This window comes from Lissotriton vulgaris, chromosome 5 (assembly GCF_964263255.1).
Source record: "Lissotriton vulgaris chromosome 5, aLisVul1.2, whole genome shotgun sequence".
Lineage (NCBI taxonomy): Eukaryota > Metazoa > Chordata > Amphibia > Caudata > Salamandridae > Lissotriton > Lissotriton vulgaris.
Window position 1 is genome coordinate 209,804,152 of NC_141693.1, and position 20,522 is coordinate 209,824,673.

Consider the following 20,522-nt stretch of genomic DNA (forward strand, 5'->3'; position numbering starts at 1 on the left):
CAACATGGCCCGTGGCGTTTCCCTGCAGCCGATTGCACCGCTGTGGACGAAGCTGTTCAGACGGGTATGTATGTTGCTGTTGTTTTCGTCTAAAAGTTAGCCATTTTGTTCTTTTAGGCTAATCTTATGTTTCTTATCTTTTTTCTAGGTCCAACATGGCCCGTGGCGTCTTCCTGCAGCGATGTGCACCGCTGTGCCCCGGAGCGGTTCCGATCCGCGGCTCTTTTGCAGATTGAGGTCAGCTATCTTTTCTATTTTAATAATCTCCGTACAGCTGTGTGCACTGCTGTGCACGAAGTGGTTCAGACAGGTATGTATGCTGCTGTTTTGCTGTTGGAGGTAAGGCATTTGGTTTATTTTGCTAATCTTATGTTTATTTCTTTGTTTTTCAGGTCCAATATGGCCCGTGTCGTCTCCGTGCAGCTGTGTGCTCCGCTGTGCACGAAGTTGTTCCGACGGGTATGTATGCTGCTGTTTTGCTGTTGGAGGTAAGGCATTTGGTTTATTTTGCTAATCTTATGTTTATTTCTTTGTTTTTCAGGTCCAATATGGCCCGTGGCGTCTCCGTGCAGCTGTGTGCACTGCTGTGCACGAAGTGGTTCAGACAGGTATGTATGCTGCTGTTTTGCTGTGGAGGTAAGCCACTTTGTTTATTTTGCTAATCTTATGTTTATTTCTTTGTTTTTCAGGTCCAATATGGCCCGTGGCGTCTCCGTGCAGCTGTGTGCACGGCTGTGCACGCAGTGGTTCAGACGGGTATGTATGCTGCTGTTTTTCAGTTAAGGTAAGGCATTTGGTTTATTTTGCTAATCTTATGTTTATTTCTTTGTTTTTCAGGTCCAATATGGCCCGTGGCGTCTCCCCTGCAGCTGTGTGCACTGCTGTGCACAAAGTGGTTCAGACAGGTATGTATGCTGCTGTTTTTCAGTTAAGGTAAGGCATTTTGTTTATTTTGCTAATCTTATGTTTCTTTGTTTTTCAGGTCCAATATGGCCCGTGGCATCTCCGTGCAGCTGTGTGCACTGCTGTGCACGAAGTGGTTCAGACAGGTATGTATGCTGCTGTTTTGCTGTTGGAGGTAAGCCATTTTGTTTATTTTGCTAATCTTATGTTTATTTCTTTGTTTTTCAGGTCCAATATGGCCCGTGTCGTCTCCGTGCAGCTGTGTGCACGGCTGTGCACGAAGTGGTTCAGACGGGTATGTATGCTGCTGTTTTTCAGTTAAGGTAAGGCATTTGGTTTATTTTGCTAATCTTATGTTTATTTCTTTGTTTTTCAGGTCCGATATGGCCCGTGGCGTCTCCCTGCAGCTGTGTGCACTGCTGTGCACAAAGTGGTTCAGACAGGTATGTATGCTGCTGTTTTTCAGTTAAGGTAAGGCATTTTGTTTATTTTGCTAATCTTATGTTTATTTCTTTGTTTTTCAGGTCCAATATGGGACGTGGTGTCTCCGTGCAGCTGTGTGCACTGCTGTGCACGAAGTGGTTCAGACAGGTATGTATGCTGCTGTTTTGCTGTTGGAGGTAAGCCATTTTGTTTATTTTGCTAATCTTATGTTTATTTCTTTGTTTTTCAGGTCCAATATGGTCCGTGGCGTCTCCGTGCAGCTGTGTGCACCGTTGTGCACGAACTGGTTCCGATATGCTGCTCTTTTGATGTTCGAGGTAATCTATCTTTTTGATTTTGCTAATCTTAGGTTTTTTTCTCTCTTTTCTAGATACAACATGGCCCGTGTCGTCTCCGTGCAGCTGTGTGCACTGCTGTGCATGAAGTGGTTCAGACAGGTATGTATGCTGTTGTTTTGCTGTTGGAGGTAAGGCATTTGGTTTATTTTGCTAATCTTATGTTTATTTCTTTGTTTTTCAGGTCCAATATGGCCCGTGTCGTCTCCGTGCAGCTGTGTGCACTGCTGTGCACGAAGTGGTTCAGACAGGTATGTATGCTGCTCTTTTGCTGTTAGAGGTAAGGAATTTTGTTTATTTTGCTAATCTTATGTTTATTTCTATCACTCACTGCTGCACTCTCTCCTCAGCCTCTTACTGCATCATCTCTTCACTCTCTCCTCAGCTCCACTATATCGTTTCTTCACTGTTGCACTCTCCTCAGTCTCTCACTGCACCATCCTTTCACTGATGCACTCTCTCCTCAGCCTCTCCCTCCACTGTCCCTTCACTGATGCACTCTCCTCAGCCTCTCCCTGCACCCTCCCTTCACTGATGCACTCTGTTCAGCCCCCCATTGCATCGTCCCTTCACTGCTGCACTTTCCTCAAGCTCTCACTGCACCATCCCTTCACTAATGCACTCTCCTCAACCTCTCACTGCACCATCCCTTCACTGCAGCACTCTCTCCTCAGCCTCTTCCTGCGCCATCGCTTCACTGCTGCACTCTCTGCTCAGCCCCCCCATCCAGGCTGCAGCCCTCACTCCTCCACTGCACCATCACTCACTGCTGCACTCTCTCTCAGCCTCTCACGGTACTATCCCTTCACTGCTGCACTCTCCTCAGCCTCTCCCTGCACCATCCCTTCACTGACGCACTCTCTGCTCAGCCCCCCATTACATCGTCCCTTCATTGCTGCACTCTCTGCTCAGCCTCCCCATCCAGGCTGCAGCCCTCACTCCTCCACTGCACCATCACTCACTGCAGCACTCTCTCCTCAGCCTCTTACGGTACCGTCCCTTCACTGATGCACTCTCCTCAGCCTCTCACTGATGCACCATCCCTGCACTCTCTCCTCAGCTCCACTATACCGTCCCTTCACTGTTGCACTCTGCACCCTCCCTTCACTGCTGCACTCTCTCCTCAGCCTCTCCCTGCACCGTCCATTCACTGATGCACTCTCTCCTCAGCCTCTCCCTGCACCGGCCCTTCACTGATGCACTCTCTCCTCAGCCTCTCCCTGCACCGTCCCTTTATTGCTGCACTCTCTCCTTAGCCTCTCCCTGCACCGGCCCTTCACTGCTGCACTCTCTGCTCAGCCTCTCCCTGCACCGTCCATTCACTGATGCACTCTCTGCTCAGCCTCCCATTGCATCATCCCTTCACTGCTGCACTCTCCTCAGCCTCTCCCTGCACTGTCCCTTCACTCATGCACTCTGCTCAGCCCCCCATTGCATCGTCCCTTCACTGCTGCACTCTCCTCAGCCTCTCCCTTCACCGTCCCTTCACTGGTGCACTCTCCTCAGTCTCTCACTGCACCATCCCTTCACTCTCTCCTCAGCTCCACTATACCGTCTCTTCACTGTTGCACTCTCCTCAGTCTCTCACTGCACCATCCTTTCACTGCTACACTCTCTCCTCAGCCTCTCCCTGCACCATCCCTTCACTGATGCACTCTCTCGTCAGCCTCTCCCTGCACCGGCCCTTCACTGATGCACTCTCTCCTTAGCCTCTCCCTGCACCGTCCCTTTATTGCTGCACTCTCTCCTTAGCCTCTCCTTGCACCGTCCCTTCACTGCTGCACTCTCCTCAGCCTCTCCTTGCACCGTCCATTCACTGATGCACTCTCTGCTCAGCCCCCCATTGCATCGTCCCTTCACTGCTGCACTCTCCTCAGCCTCTCCCTGCACCATCCCTCCACTGATCACTCTCTGCTCAGCCCCCCATTGCATTGTCCCTTCATTGCTGCACTCTCTGCTCAGCCCCGCCCCCCATCCAGGCTGCAGCCCGCACTCCTCCACTGCACCATCACTCACTGCTGCACTCTCTCCTCAGCCTCTTACGGTACCGTCCCTTCACTCTCTCCTCAGCTCCACTATACCGTCCCTTCAAACTCTCTCTCTCACTACCTCACTCTCACTACCCCACTCTCTCTTTCACTAACTCACTATCTCTCACACGACTACACTATCTCTCATTCACTCTCTCTCTACCTCAATCTCTACCTCACTACTCAACTCTCTCTTTCTCACAGCATCACAATATCACTACCAAAGTAACTATCTCTCTAACACACTACTTCACAACTTCACTCTCTCTATCTCACTACCTAACCCTCTCTACATCACTACCTCACTCTATCTATTACTATCTCACTATCTCACTGCCTCACAATATCATGACTCTCAAAAATTCACTACAACACTCTCTCACTACCTCACAACTTCACTCTCTCTCTAACTCACTGCTTCACTCTCTCTCTATCTCACTACCTCACACTCTCTCTATATACTACCTCACTCTATTTCTATCTCACTATCTCTCTCTCACTATATCACGACACTCTCTCTAAAGTTCACTACATCACTCTCTCACTATCACACAACTTCACTCTCTCTCTAACTCACTACTTCACTCTCTCTCTATCTCACTACCGCACTCTCTCTCTCTCTCTCTCTCTCTCCCTCTCTCTCTCAAATACACTAACTCACTTTCACTCTCTCATACACTACCTCACTCTCTCTCTAGCTCACTACTTCACAACATCTCTCTGTTTCTATCTCAATACAGCACAACAACTCTCACCCTCACTACCTCATTCTTTCACTACCTCACTCTCTCTCACTACCTCACTCTATATCTACTTCACTCTCCCACAAAACAAAAAAAACTACATCACTAATCAAATTATATCTATAACACTATCTCACTCTCTCTCACTAACTCTCTCCATAACATCACTCTATCTATTTCCATATCACTCTCACTACCTAACTATAACACAAGTCACTCACTCAAAAAATAACTACAACACTCTCTCGCTGACTCACTCTCTATCTCACTAGCTCACAAGTTCACTCTCTCTCTCCAACTCACTACGTCACTCTCTAGCTCACTAACTAACTCTCTCTCTTTCTATCTCACTAAGTCACTTTCACTCTCTCTTAAACTACCTCAATCCTTCTCTATATCACTATGTCACAACATCACTCATTGTTTCTATCTCACTACCACCAAAAATCACTCTCCATCACTAACTCACTCTTTCACTACCTCACTCTCTCTGTCTCACTCTATCTACCTCACTCTCTCTCTCTCTCACTACCTCACTCGCTCTATTTCTATCTCACTAAGTCACTTTCACTCTCTTTCACTACCTCACTCTCTCTCTCTCACTACCTCACAAACTCACTCACTGTTTCTATCTCACTACCTCAGAACATCCCTCTACCTCACTCTTTCACTACTTCACTTTCTCTGTCTCTCACTACCTCTCTCTATCTACCTATCTCTCACTACATAACTCTCTACCTCACTACTCCACTCTATCTCACTACCTCACAACTTCTCTCTCAAAACATCACTACCTCACTCTCTCACTACCTCACTCTCTAGCTCACAACCTCACAACTTCACTCTCTTTCTCTAACTCACTACCTCAATCACTCTCTATCTCACTAACTCACTTTCACTCTCTCTTTCACTACCTCTTTCTCTATCTCACTACATCACAACATCACTCTATGCTTATATCTCACTACCTCACAACATCCCTCTCCCTCACTACCTCACTCTTTACTACCTCACTCTCTATCTCACTACCTCACTCTCTCTCACTACCTCACTCTCTCTCTATTTCAATACCTCACTCCCTCTCTCTATCTCACTATCTCACTCTCTCTCTGCTAATGCAATAGGTATCACATATGCAAAGAAAAAAAGCTAATGCCAATACAAATGACAATGCCATTTATTTAGGGATACAAAAAAGATAAAAAAATAATGAGCAATTCTAATAGCCCTACCTATAATATTGCCGAGACCATTGCATTGTAAATGCTTGTTTCCCCTTGGTATCCTCTTTCTGTCTGCCCACCCCCTCACAAGCAATAGACGACGTAAAGACCAGAAGGGCGGAAAGACTATTTCTGTTTTTTAAAGTAGTGCACTTACCCATGCCTGGGGTGTCTCTTCTGGCTGTGTTTAGAGAGGACAGAAAGTCTGCAGGGGTCTTTGTGGGGAGGGGCGTGGGGAGTACAGCCTGATGCACAGGTGTGTCGCCAACACTTTCTTTATGACCATTATTCCCTGCTGACTAGTGGGTTTCCTCATATGCAAGGTGAGACAGGCAGACTGTAGGGCCCATTATAAGCTGGGGGCATGGTCCAGTGCCTGGGCTGGCTGCACTACTTCCTTATTTAAAAATATTATCTCTAGAGTTTTACTATGCTTTCTGGCCCCGTGAGTGGGAGGGGTTAATAAAGTATTTTAGGGATGTTTAGAGGTGGAGGGATGGTCCGATATCAGGGCACCCCCCCCCCTTTTTTTAAATCTATTCCGTGGTGTCTAATGGGCTTTCTGCATGCACCCCTGGGGGTGGATAGAGATAAACACCCCAAATCGACAGAAAGAGGTCAGAATTACTTTTTATTTAAATGGAGGTAGTACATGCCTGTGCCTTGTGAAGGGATCCCCCCCCCCCCCCGCCCCCCAGTGTCTAGTGAGTGGATCCCTGCATGGGGATCGCAACCCCGCAGAGATCCATTAGGGAGAGGTACCGCCAGAAAGAGGACTTTGCTTCGGTTGGTGCTCGGGCTGATGTAAGACTGCTTTAGTTACATTGAGAGAGAAGATAATTTCTGTTATACAATGCAATGTTGTCTAGATCTTCCTGGATGTTTGGCTCAGTTCTCAAACTGGAAATGCATTTGAATATCGGCATACACTTAAAAAGTATACCATGTAATGCTCTATCGTGTGCTGAAAGAACCATACAAATGCTGAATAGTGTGATTGCAAAGACCCCTACACTGACAGTAAGTCATACATCTGTGCTAAGGATTCCTCTGAGCCGAAGCACACTTGTAGCCTTCTATTATAAAGGAAGGAACACATTTATTGTAAAGCTCTGCCAAATACTTGCCAAATTCGTTTGTTTTTTAAAAGGGATTTTGGGGTTCACGGTATCATAGACGCGGAAAGATTGAGACGTGCTTCACTTCAATCAGATTTGTTAACAGTCAAGATAGCAGTTGCATAGGGGGAGGTGACCAGGACAAGAGATTGATAAATGCCCTGGGGCAATAATTTCTCAGTACGCTACTACAGCTGAATAGCCATTAAGTTATTCTGGCCATGAATTGGCGAAGCATAAGTAAGTGATTATGGTAAAGTGATGGATTTTTACTGACCTTAGATTTGAGCGTTTTTTCGGTTTTTTGTTTCGGCTTCAAGATTTGGCTTCCAGTCAGACAATCGGCCAAATTTATGCTCAAGCCGTGACGGGCAGGGTCTGAACACAGTGCATCGTAAACCTCTAATAGACAGTAGGCATCACAGGCTGTGGAAAAGAAAAAGGAGGTGTTACAAGAAGGGTGAAATAATATGACACTAAAGTAAGTGACAGTTTAAGCACTTGCCTCTAGTGGAACAGCTGGAAATCTCAGTGCATGACAACTTCAGTTTTATTCATCTGCTAAAACACAGGTTTATGCATGCTTATAGATTGGAAAATTAAAACACTGCTTCCCTTACAAAACCTCTCCTGATTCAATAGGCTATGACGACCAACTAAAACTCTACATTCCAGGCCAAACGAGCATCATCCCAGAGTTTACTCCACTCCATGCTCATCAACAAGACTGTTCCAAATCTCACCCCCTTACAAACGGACAGACTCTGGCTATTTCAACAACGTTTGTTGTTAGTGCATTCAATAAAGAATGATTATTCTATATCTCTTCTACCTAGCACAAGTACCGCTTTTGGGTTTTCGAACATTCTATAATTAGGGCTCCCGGTTTTATGGTATTTATTTTTTAGACATTTCCGTCTGTATTTGTCCATATTTATTTTTTGTCAACTTTATCTGTATTTATCCATATTTATTAAATATGCATGTCATGCTTGAATGCAGGCCAGGTTTCAGTGATATGAATATGCACATTTAGGTATCAGCCTTGTGCATATCTACTGCTGTTTAGGCCTCTTTAATAAAATTATTTTCTGTCTTAACCTCCTTCCCTATCAATCCACACAGTTATTGGCCTGGCAGTCATGACAAAGTGTATTTATAATTACTCAAAAAGCATCCAATTTCCGTTTTCATCCACATTTAGAAATAAATACAGACAAGAAAATAAACTGTTTTCTGTCTGTATTTATCTGTAAAAATCAGTAAAAACGGATAACAGGGAGCCTTAATTATAATCCTCACACACAAAGAAGGCCTACCAACCTTTCGGCTTGTACACTAGTCCTGCAGTCAGAGGTTCACACTAAAGACCTGACTGACTGTTAACTTGGGGGGATAAAGATCGTCTCACATAAAATCATTCTTGAAACTCTAGATAAGGGCGTGTTTCCCCTCAGTATATCCATTAGTAGTTGTGGAAGGGATTCACTTACAGGAAAGAGCGTCTAATCAAGCAAAAACAACTAAAATGCCCTAATAGAAACCTACCACAAATTACATCACAGAGTGTGCTTCACGTGGCAACCCTCAATGTACTGTCCCTACTTGGGTTTCCCAAGTACCTCTCTGGTGGCAACCAGTATCTACATCTAAACACAAGACTGTCACAGCTTCTGCAATGTTTCTCAAGAAGTGTACTGAAAAATGTACAATTTAAAAATATCAGGTGCAATTTTAGCACCTCTTTTGAATCCCTTTCAAAATGCAACAGCCCCTCCAGAAACTCAAACATACTTTTTAGGTCTCGCCTAGCGACGCAGCGCATGCACTGCTCGCTAGCGAGATCTATTGTTATTGATTTAGCTTTGGAAGGGGGACAGGAGATGTGCACGTGCCCAGACAGGCGATGTGCACGTGTACGGCTTGCAGCGTTTGAGAACAATGTGCGCATGGCGCGCTTTCACTTTCCCTCCCCCCGTTGGCTCCAGATTGTCTCAGCTGGCTCCGCCTCCTTCCTGGCGGTGACTCACTTTCTTTGTGTGATGAGTGGCCGTGAAGTGGGAGAGCTTTGTGAAACTTTGCACGTGCGCTGGGAGGTGAGGCTCGACTCGGCATGAAACTTCTTCTCGTCGGCATCTTGGCAGCTGTCGGACGGTAAGATGCGTGTTGTGATTCCTCATGCGTACTCTAACCCAGAGCACAATGTTGTGTGAACTCTCTCTCCCGCATGCCCCTGCCCCCGCACAGAACCAAGGCACTCGTGGATTCTCACCCTCACGCGGTCACGGAGAATTCTCTCTGGTCTCACAGTCACTCCTGAGATCACTACTGCACACTAACTGTGATGTTTACTGCACTTCTCACTGATTAAAAATATCACTGCGCCGCTTTTTAACATGTCTAGAAGACCTCTCCATCGTCGCTGCCAGACTCTCTTCGCCAATTAGACTCCCATTGCTGTATAAATACAGGTTCACTGGTGTAGCACCCTCACTTCACCCATCTTTAACCTACATATTAACCAACAGTTGCTTCAAATTTACTTCTCAACAACTGACACGTAACACACTGACACGATTACTCCTGGGTAACTGAAAGGCCACTTCAGAAACTCTGACTGAGAACCCTACCCTAAACGAGTCACCGAAGCCCCCCATGCTCACTTTAACAGTCACTCTCAGGACTGCATCCCAACAATTTACAGGTACATGGTCCACAAAACTGAAAATCAATCTTACAACCAAAATCCCTGCTAGTCACTTGTACAAACCGTGACAGACTCACTGAAAGTCGCCAGAACTCTCAGACACTCTGCCTTGAATTCTGACACATTCACAACCAAGACTGCTTGTAAGACTCCTAAACGCAATAAAAGTAACTAAGTCCCTGCTGAAGGAATCACTCTGAAACTCGGTGACAAAAAAACGCTCCCAAACAAAAAAATACATTCACGAAAAACACTAGATTAGTAACTAACACATTGCTTTCCATGGGAATTTCCCACTTACCTCACCAGCACTTGAGCCTTCACGTTTATTGACACACTCACATACACAACCGCTGCCTAACTGTGACACAACAATCGCACCTGTTGGTAGGAACAATTAACTATTTTAATATTTAGCGTGCGTATATCTCCTGGAGCCTTCGAGGACTGTTACTAATGACCTGTCATCTCCGGATTGACAGTGGTAAAGAGAACGGGGGCTCGCTGCCTGTCATGTTGCGTGTTAACCCCTTCCTGTTTTGGAATCAGGGGTCAAAGGGCAAGGGATGTCGGTTTTACCGCTCTTGAGATTTTGGTGCTAAAACATCAGTGCTCACGTGTGCTCAAAAATACCTAAGTGAAGCAGCCGCATCTAAATTTAGTGCGGGTACCGGAATGCCCCGGCCCCATTTCCTGCAAGTTTTTAGCTCCTTGACTCTACGTTCATTTTTAGGTCTCGCCTAGCAAAAAGTGTTTCTTTTACCGAAGTTAGTTAATCAATTTCCCAACTTCAGAAGGAATAAAGGCTCAGATGGCCTTGTTGGGGATTCAAACATGTGACCTTCATCTCACTGCATGTTTCAGAGGCGATAGTTTAGCTCACTACACTATCTGTAACCTGAAATAAATGCATTGTGCGAAGATCTAATGAGACAAAACATCAAAAAAGAACCAGCAGGAGTCTTGCTTTCAAGAGACCCTGATGGTGCACATGTAGCATGCTCTTTCCAGCTGCAATTCATCCATTGCACGGAGCATAAAAAAAATACCACTCTTTGAAGGGTGAATCATTTGAAAAAGCCAATAGGTCCTCTCTATGTGAGAACTGTTGGCTTTGCCAAAGTTTCTTAGCCATGTTGCATCATGGCTAAAAGTAAAGAAAACAAGCATTTGCAATGCAATAGGTCTCGCATTTGTAGAGTTTGAGCGATTGGCATTATAAATGACAATGCCTTTTATTAATGTGTTTTGAAAATGCAAATGGTGCGTAAGCACACACTTTGAACTTATAGTCATTGCTTATGAGAAGTAAGTCTGGCAGTAACCGCGCCTTTTTTACTGCCAGCCTTGCTTCTCGTAAGCAAGGACTATAAGTACAAAGTGTGTGTTTACACACCACTTGCAGGTGTTCAAAACATAAATAAAAGGCATTGTCATTTACAATGACAATAGCTCAAACTCTTGTAAATGCGATACCTATTGCACTGCAAATGCTTGTTCTTTACTGAATTGAATCTGTAGCAAAGGTGGATCTAACTTTCTGAACCCACTGGAATTTATGAAGAAAAGAATTATCACCGTTCAGGTCAATACGGTCTAAACGTATCAACACACAGCAAAATTTTGCATCAAAGAAATACTTAAGGCAAAATAACTAGTTAATCCAACAACGGAAATTAAACATTTCAACAGAATAGTCTATTAATTTTAAAAAAAACAGCAGGAGCAAAGCAGGAGTTTGGTAGATAAATATATACATTTGATTATTAAAAAACTTAGAATTGATCTCTCTAGTAAATTAAGGTTTTCTAGCACTTTAAACAGATATTTTTATAGAGACTTGAAGAGAGTACAGTCTTCAAAAGACATAAGTTTTCTTCTTACTCCTCAAATTTTATGAAATGAAAACCTGAAGCCTCAAGAGCAGCAACAGCAGGCAACTCCCCAGTACCTAAAAGGTAGTACTGAGCCATTGTATCAGAGATGCATACAAATGGCATGTCATGGGAAAGCCAGATAAGAGACAGAAGAGGGGGACAAGCATGGTCACATAGATTCTGGTTTGTTTCATGGAGGCCACTGTCTATCATCTTGAATTATGATGAGGGCTCCCAGTTTTATGGTATTTCTTTTTTGACATTTCCGTCTGTATTTATCCATATGTATTTTTTGTCAACTTTATCTGTATTTATCCATATTTATTATAGGTTTTGGTAAAAAATAAAGCTGAAACTGGTATATTTCCACATTTTTTTAACCAAGAAATATTCAGTCACGCTTGAATACCTGCCAGGTTTCAGTGATAACACCTGCAGAAGATAAATCAATGTACTTATATGGAAATATGTACATTTCAGTATCAGCCTTGTGCATATATACTGCTGTTTAAGCCTCTTTACTAAAATTCCTTTTTTTAACCCCCTTACCTACCAATCCACACAGTTATTGGCCTGGCAGTCAAGGCAAAAGGTGTTTAGAATCACTCAAAAAGCACCCAATTTCCGTTTTTATCCACTTTTAAAAATAAATACAGACAAGAAAACTGGTCTCTTTTTCCACATTTATTTAATCAATAAATATTCAGTCCACTTGAATGCCTGCCAGGTTTCAGTGATAATGCCTGCAGAAGATAGATCAATGCACTTATATGAAAATATGCACATTTCAGTATCAGCCTTGTGCATATCTACTGCTGTTTAAGCCTCTTTACTAAAAGTCCTTTTGTTTACCCCTACCTATCAATCCACACAGTTATTGGCCTGGCAGTAAAGGCAAAGGGTGTTTAGAATCACTCAAAAAGCACCCAATTTCCATTTTTATCCACATTTAAAAATGAATACAGACAAGAAAATAAATAGTTTTCGGTCTGTATTTATCTGTAAAAATCAGTAAAAACAGAAAACATGGAGCCTTAATTATGATCTCTAATTGTAATGCTACTTTATTTGTTCACTTTATACTGTATAATCCATGTGCAGCTTTTCCACGGAATGCCAATGGATGTACCAAATACAGACCTGCGTAGAGTATCTGCTCCTCTCGCAAAGGGCGTTTCTCCCAGTCGGATAGCTGTTGAGTCTTATCAAGCGGTTTCCCAAGTACATGCTGCACCAGAAGGCTCAGGCCCTTCTCAGGCTGCGTGTAGCGTCCATTAGAAGAACTTGGCAACTCTGGAAGGGCATCTATGGTCCTTGCGCTCTCCTGTCTACCACTGTGGCATTTCTGGATCTGTTGAAGCAGAAAAGAGGGAAAGATGGGCAAAGGGGTCCATGGAAGGAGGACAACAGAGTAAATGTTTCCAACCAGAAGGCAAGAAAATAAAAGTCTGCCTTAAGGTTAAGTCGTAGGTGGCAGGGACTTGAACAGAGAAGCCTGCAACAAAATATCAGCCAGCAACTAAAACATCATGCAAGCTTTCTTTTAGTAACCATATACAACTTTACACATATTGCAGTACCTTCATGTAAATGTACCAACATTTTTTATTTTGGCACTGAGTCACCTAACCAAAGGTACCTTTAATCTCTTGATGGAGCACTCAAGGGTTCACAATCGAGAAATTATACATTTGAGGCAGGTCGTTTGTCAATGGAGTCACACTCCATACAAAACATCTTCAACACACGCACCAGCAGTTCAAATTGTGTGAACATCAGACCTGTTGTGATGTGCAACTCACTCTAGTGTGTGTACTCTAGTGTACTTTATTCGTTTGATATTTTCTTGACAAGACAAACGAAACAATACATTTACATATAAAACAATTGGGAGCATAGTAAAGAATGAAGTTACTAAAAAAGACAATTTTGTTTCTAAATTCATTGGTACAAATCAACTTCAAATCTAGTTACTCCATAGGACTAACATAACACACTTTCTTACCACATAAAAACAGATGCGCAAGCCTGCTATATTTGGTGTGTTTCCGCTTTACAAAAGTATGCCATACAATTAAACAAACAATACAACATTTCAATTGAACCTAAGGATTTTAACAGAAATTAGCGTAAAAGCATAGCAGTTTGGACAAGTTTCATCGCCATCTTGTGCAAATAGGCAGATTAAATCCGATAAGCACCGACAATATATAGAACACTGAGCTATCATAAAACTAAATAAAATAAAAACATTATTAAAAGAGACACATTTCGTCAGTACCCTGTGCAAGGAAGAAGTTCAAGTGTCGACCATTAAGGGCAAGAGGTCAGAGTAGATCAATATGTCCCCTCATTTACAAAAGCTCAAATAGGCATCAAGCTTACTAGAAGATGAAGATAGGCTTCAGTCAAGCATAAAAGGTGCATTGGAGAGGTTCTCTTCACAGGACTCAGTGCATCTGTGACAAACTATAGCTAAAAGGCCTTGGAAGCGTCTTAAATGCAATGCCTGGGATCTCATATTTCATCTGCTATTATCAGAAGAGGAAATGCACAGATTAGCTGACGGAGGGTAATGGCTGTGCACTAAAGATAAAAGTTTTCCCTTCCTAATAGGTACAGACTGCTTGTAAAGTGAAAAATACAAAGAAATTATTCATTATTAAAATAGCAAACTTTATGCAAAAAAATTATTTCATTGCTAAATAACGTTTAGAACATACAAATAACGTGTCAGGATTCCCTATAGATCCCAAAACAGAGAGTGATGGAGGTTCTACCTCAAGTATGTCCTCCAAGAGAATGCAACACAATAAATGTATACTTGAGGGAGTCATCTAGTCATATCTATCCTATTTGGTATACTCACTACTTCTAGGAGTGGGCAATCAAAAGATGTTTGAGAGGTCGTCTCACCCTCAACTTATCGAGTCATGCTTCATCATTTGATGACCTCTCAAACCAGGGTAGGAATAATGCTGCCCTGGCGGACTCAACCAGTGTAAGCTAATCTATCCCTGGGAGCTCTTATAAATCTCATGACAGAACACTAGGTTCTATTTTTGGAGGAGACAAGTGTGAATATAAAATATACCTACAGGTATACTCTTACTATTATTTATTCAATGAGTACCAGTGGTATGTTTAAAAACATTAAAAAGAAACGGTCATTAGGTGAGATACGAGTCACCTGACCTAGTGTTTTTATACCAACATGTTTTATAAAACTCTATATGGGCCTAAAAAGGTCTAAGGTCTTCTTCAAGTAAATGAAATAAAGGACAATGGTATAAGTGGTATAAAAACATTAGGTCAGGTGACTCGTTGTATCTCACCTGATGAATGTTTCTTTTGAATGTTTTTAAACATACCAGAGGTACTCGTTGAATAAATAATAGCTAGGGTATTTGGGCATGGAAAGAGATATAAGAAACTCATGCTAGTGCGTATTGGTGGCACTTGTATGTGGCTCCACTCTGTCACATCAAGAACAGTATGAAGCCAACGCATAGCTGCCCTGCAGGACTTAGCGGCATGCTTCAGAAGTGCGTAAGAAAAATGCCCAGGTTCCGTCTGGTGAAAGGGAGTGTTGTAAGATTCTAAAGAGAGTGTAGGAATATAGGATCTGCTTTTATGGTTACCCCCACATTTTGCTGAGTGCTAAGCTGTTCTTGACTAGTCTAACTGGAATCCTGCTAATCAGGACCCCGGTCTATCTGCTTTCTCCCTTAAATTGTTGTGTTCAGTACTTTGGTACATCCCAGATTGGATGTGGGGTACCCTTATCAGTCCCCAGTATATGGTACTAAGGCACCCAGGGCATCGGTACCCCAGAGGTCCCCCATGGGCTGACGCATGCATCCAGATTGTGGGTGTCTGCTGGCGAAAAACTTGCAATTTTTATTTTTTTAGAGAAGTGGCATACAAATCTAGGATTGGACAACCCAATGCAGAAAAACGTTCTCCAACTGACTCTAGTTGTGTTCTCATTAGTGGCATTGTTTGTCCACTCTGCTGAGAGAACATTCACAAATCTGTTGTGCTTGGGTGGAGAGAACCTGTGATCTTGTGTCCACTTGTTTTGTGAAATAAAACATGGTGGTGGTGTTGTCGGTTCTCACCAGCACTGAAGAGTTTCTGATCCTGGGAAGAAATGCTTGAAGACCCTGAAATACTGCTTTCAGTTCCAGAATGTTTGTGTGATGCAATTTTTCTTGACTGGACCACTTCCTGTGAACCTCTAGGTCCAGTAGGTGAGTACCCCATCCTCCGAGAGAGGCCTTCTTAGACATGATTGCCTGAGGTATCCCTGGAAGGACAGAGAAACCGTGCAAGACATTTTTCCTGATCACCCACCAGGACATTGCTAGCTTCATTTTTGTGGTGACTGAACTCCTGTCCTCAAACGACCCTCGAGATTGCGTCTGCTGAGTGTCGAGTTGTTATTTCAGGGGCCTCATCCACAGACGGCAACTCGGAATCAATGGAATGCAGGATGACATCATCCCCAACATGGATTTGTATGTCTTCACAGAAGTGAGCTTTTTTGCAGATAGGCACTTTATCAGAGGTTGTAGGCGAGAAATGTTGTTCCTCTGTGGGAAAAGCCTTTGAGAACTTCTTGACCAGGATCGCTCCCAGGAATACTACTGATCTGGAAGAAATGAGAGAGGATTTTCCTTGTTGAGCTTGAGGTTGGAAAAGTTGAAGAAATGCTGATGTCGGCTCAAAAGTGGGACTCTTTATCAGCCAATCGTTCAGGTATTGGAACACCTGGTAACCTGATCGTCTGAGAAAGGCTGCCACCGGTGCCATGCAGTAGGTGAATACCCTGGGAGCAGACTTCAACTCAAAAGGGAGTACATTGAATTGGTAATGGCACCCTGCCAACTCAAGCCTGAGAAACCTTTGTGCTTTGGGAGTACTGGAATATGGAAATAAGCATCCAACAGATATAGAGAGGACATATAGTCTCCTGCATCCACCAGTTGCAGAATCTCCTGAAGGGAAAGGATTCTGAAGGACTGCTTCTTGATGAACTTGTTCAACAGCCTCAGATCCATCAGCTGCCTTTATTTTCCTGGTTTCTTCTTGATGAAGAAGATGATGGAATAGAATCCTTGGTTGCGCTGATGGAGTGGCACTTCCTCCATTGCGTTCTTGAAGATAACCAATCAAACTTATTTTTTCAGGACAGACATATGACGTTCTGAGGACCTGAATGGAGGTAGATTGGGAAGCTTTTGAACAAATTCCAGGGTTTGACTGTGCTGGATTACATCTAACACCCATCTTTCAGAAAAGATTAGCTTCCAGCAATCCAAGAACTTTGAAGAAAAATTGTGGCATCGAAGTGGGAGCACGGTGACAGGGGCCTGCTTCCCATCATTGTCTCCTAGAGGCATCTTTCCTCCTGCCGAAGGTTGGCACCCACCTGCTGCCTGGAATAGGTGGGTGATGTTATAGGACAGAAGGACTGGGCAGAATATTGAGATCGAAAGCCCTGATGGGCATAGGGCTGAAACCTCTGCTAAAAGTAAGGCCTGGTAACAAATTGTCCTCTTCTCCTGCCATGAAAAAGCTAAAAAATCTTTGTTGCAAGGTGCCAAGCAATCTAGCAATGTCAGTATCAGCCTTTATAGACTGCACCACCTCATCAACATGCTTCTCGAAGTTCTCTCTGTCAAACAGCATGTCGAGAATGTTTGCTTGTACTTCCTGACAAAATGTAGTTACTTTTTAGCAATCCCGGTCATTGCTTTTGATAACACAACTATGCCACGTCAATGATGTCAGACGAGACCTTTTCCCTCACAGAAAGTATGTCTCAGGCCTCTTATCTTATCCTCTGGGAGATATTCTAGCAGAGATAAAATGTCAGACCACAACTGAAAATCATACCTCCCTAGGATGGCGAGGGCATTGGAGGCTCCGATGGATGTAGCAGCCATAGTATAAAATCTCTTCCCAATATTATCAAGTCTCGCCTTCCCTGTCCGGAGGAGCTGTGCATGGCGAAGAAGAGTTCCTTGCTCTTCTCTGAGCCGTCTGCATAATGACTGAATCAGGCCTGGGTTGGCCAATGAGGCATGTAGGGGAATTCTCTGGTGCCTTATGCTTCGGTATCACAGCCAGAACTGATACTGTAGTCTTCTTAAGTTTAAATCCTTCTTTCCAGATGAAGTCTACGATGGGAATAGAACGTGTGGAGCGTTGCTCTCCCGCCTTAAAATCATATAGGAAGCTCGCTGTTTTGCTGGTAGTGGAAGATCAAAGCGCTTGGAAGCACTTTCAAGCAGGTATAAAACTCACCAATGTCTGTTACTGTAGATTCCGCTGCAAAAAGAGTTGGAGATGCTGGCATGGGCGCTACAAAATCATGCCACTCAGGGTGGTTACTGTGATCTGTCTCGATCTCACTCTCTTAAGGCTGCTCATCACCATCACCATCACTATCATGAAAGGTGTCCAAAATAGTGATGAAAGGTGGAATTAGTCTTACTTTTCAAGGTCTCGGTGTGCCCTGTGGCACCAGAGTGATCTCTGAGGTCTCCTGCCTGGGAGCAGGTTGCTGAGGAGCATTTGCATCAAGGAATTTTTTATAATAGTCTTTAATCCTACTGCGTAAGTCTAATACTATCGAGACAGGAATTGCTATGGCTGACTCTTGCACCTGTTGTGGCTCCTCTACTTGCTCTTCATATGGATAGTGCTCCTGGAATGTATCATAACCCTGGGCAGTTTGCCCGCTTCATCATCCTCCATGTCCTGACATTTTGCGTTTAATTGGGAGGAACTATAAGCAGGACGGAAGACACTTTTATCCCTGATTCTTGAAACTCCAGCAGATGTGTTGGAGGAGGGGGTGACATCTTTTAGATGTCTTGAGGCAGATTAGAAACTGTGCCCTTACGATAGAGGAATAAAATGTATTTTTCAACTGTTGACGCCGTGGAACCTTAAACCAGCGTCGTTGATTGAGAACTAAATGTTAAGACCATCATCACATAGGTCGTCAACAATGAAATCTTCGCCCTTGTAGACTGTCTCTTCGACAATGGGACCATCATCAAGGTCTTCATCCACGACAATGAAAAAGCCGTCATAGTCATCGTCTACACCGTCGATGGTGAGAACACCTTCTGCAAGCTATCCACCGTAGATGGTATATCTTCATCGATGGTCCTGTCGATGATCGTTTTTTCTTGGAAGACAGCTCTTTAAAAGAAGAATAAGGAGGGGCGTGGCTAGCGGACGAGGAGAATGGCCGCAGCTTGAAAGAGCTCCGTCTCGACCGTGGCTCAATATCCTCTCACAGCCGGAAAGTAGGGGCACTTCCACGCAGTGGTACCCGTGTGGACTGCAGGGAGCCTTTATAGACGCTCCGGAGCGCTGTAAACGAGACCGCCGCTCCCTTTGCTGCTGTGGCCGAGCTCCCGGTCGTTCCGGGAGCCGAGAAGACAAAGATGGCGGCCCGCAGTGTGCACCGAGCGCGAGATCGGACTGTCTCTGAGGGGGTCCCTCCCTCCCACCAATAGATGACCCCCGGCAGTTGGCCTGACTGAGGCGGGAGCAGCGCGGCACGGAATAACGGAGGCGGCCTTTTCCTGGATCCCGAGGCTGAGGTGGGTCCGGGGTGCCGGCTCGGGACGGGGCAGCAAATTCAGGGCCCAGCTTTGGGGCCTAATGCAGTGAGCTTCTGGCATTGTGGGGTGGACTGCGGCCCCCGATCACGCTGCTGGGCTCACTTGTTTGCAGAAGCCTGTCCGGCTTGGAATTGTGTGGGGGCGCGGAGGCGGATTTCCCCCCCCCCCCCCCCCCCCCCCCCCCTGGCACCTGGACGCAACACTGAGGCGATGATGAGAAGTCTGCCTCCCTGGGCCACACGCGTGTCTGGTGGCAGCCGCCCCACATGAGGTAGGAACTGGGGGCACTTCACCCTTAACAGGATTGAGTAGCTGGCTGCTGTCTCCTCCCCCTGACCCCACCCCCTTCGCGTTGGGTGCATACAGAAGAACACGGCTTAGTGGTGGCCCTTCCGGACTGCTCTTTTAGGAATGGTTGCCAGAGGGTGCCTCCCTGCTCTGCTGCACCCGGGACGGGGTGTAGGTCAGTGAGCCAGGGGGCTGACTTGTGCCCTACACTGTGGGACCCATCCGTACTACGCTTCTCACTGGTGCCGTGTGCGATTGCACCTGGTGGATGCGGCCTGAGTCTGCGGTGCGCTTGACCCTGCACACAATTGTCGGAGACCTGTGGGGGTAGCTCGTGCCCCATTGCCGGGCTGCTGGAACCGGTGGCAGCTATAGAGGGGTCGGGGCTGCTGTTGCGGTGGGCATCCTAGGCAGATGAATGAAAAGGTTGGGGAGCTAAAGGTGGTGACTGCTGCATTGCAGGATGATACCTCTGAACTACAACGCCAAGTGTCTGAACTGGAGAGGAAGCACACTCGAATGGCGCAACAACTGGACGACTATGAAGGGCGGGCCCGCCGGAATAACGTGCGAATCTTAGGGGTTCCAGAGAAAACAGAGGGACCTGCCGCGGATCTTTACGTGGAGGAGCTGATTATGAAACATCTAAAGCCCAAGGCGCTCCGCCGCGACCCCCGATTGCTAGATTCTTTAATTTTCGAGACAGAGATAGTATTTTGCAGGCCTCCAGAACGGGTCCCCCGTTGAAGATAGACAACTAAAAGGTTTCCTTTTTCCCGGACTTTACGACACGGGTCCAGGCACAGAGGCGCAGCTTCCAGGCAGTTAAACAAGAACTTCGCAGCAGAGACATCAAGTATGCAATGCTCTACGCAGCCAAACAGAGTTTAACGGGGCGGTAAACCATGGTTTTTTGAGTCTCCCGAGGTGGCCTGGGAGTGGCTGGAGGGGTGGACAAGAGTCGGTGACCCGCATGGCTCCCGTCGCGACAGAAGAGACCGGCGGAATGGTTGGGGGCCCGCTGCCCTAGCACAGGAGGCCGAGATGGGACAAGTGGCCTTGATGAACAGGAATGAATACACTGGGTAGCGCATTGTTGAACCAGTTCATGATGTCCCCTGCAGGTATTGGGTTGGGGGGGGGGGGGGTGCGACTGGGGGGGACGACCCAGCGAGGGAGTGACTGTAGGAAGGTACCTGGGTTAGAGG

The 20,522-nt window shown here is 45.2% G+C and overlaps 1 protein-coding gene across 2 annotated transcripts in view; it reads right to left on the bottom strand.

Annotated features, from left to right (window-relative positions):
* Positions 1-20,522, bottom strand: part of EXD3 (exonuclease 3'-5' domain containing 3) — a 2,419,489-nt gene that overhangs the window by 936,478 nt on the left and 1,462,489 nt on the right. For both annotated transcript variants that reach the window (XM_086921181.1, XM_086921182.1), the window contains 2 exons: positions 12,521-12,731; positions 7,074-7,222 (listed from right to left, as the gene is read on the bottom strand). In XM_086921181.1, coding sequence (XP_086777307.1) covers positions 7,074-7,222; positions 12,521-12,731 — 360 coding nt within the window. The remainder of the gene's footprint in view (positions 1-7,073; positions 7,223-12,520; positions 12,732-20,522) is intronic.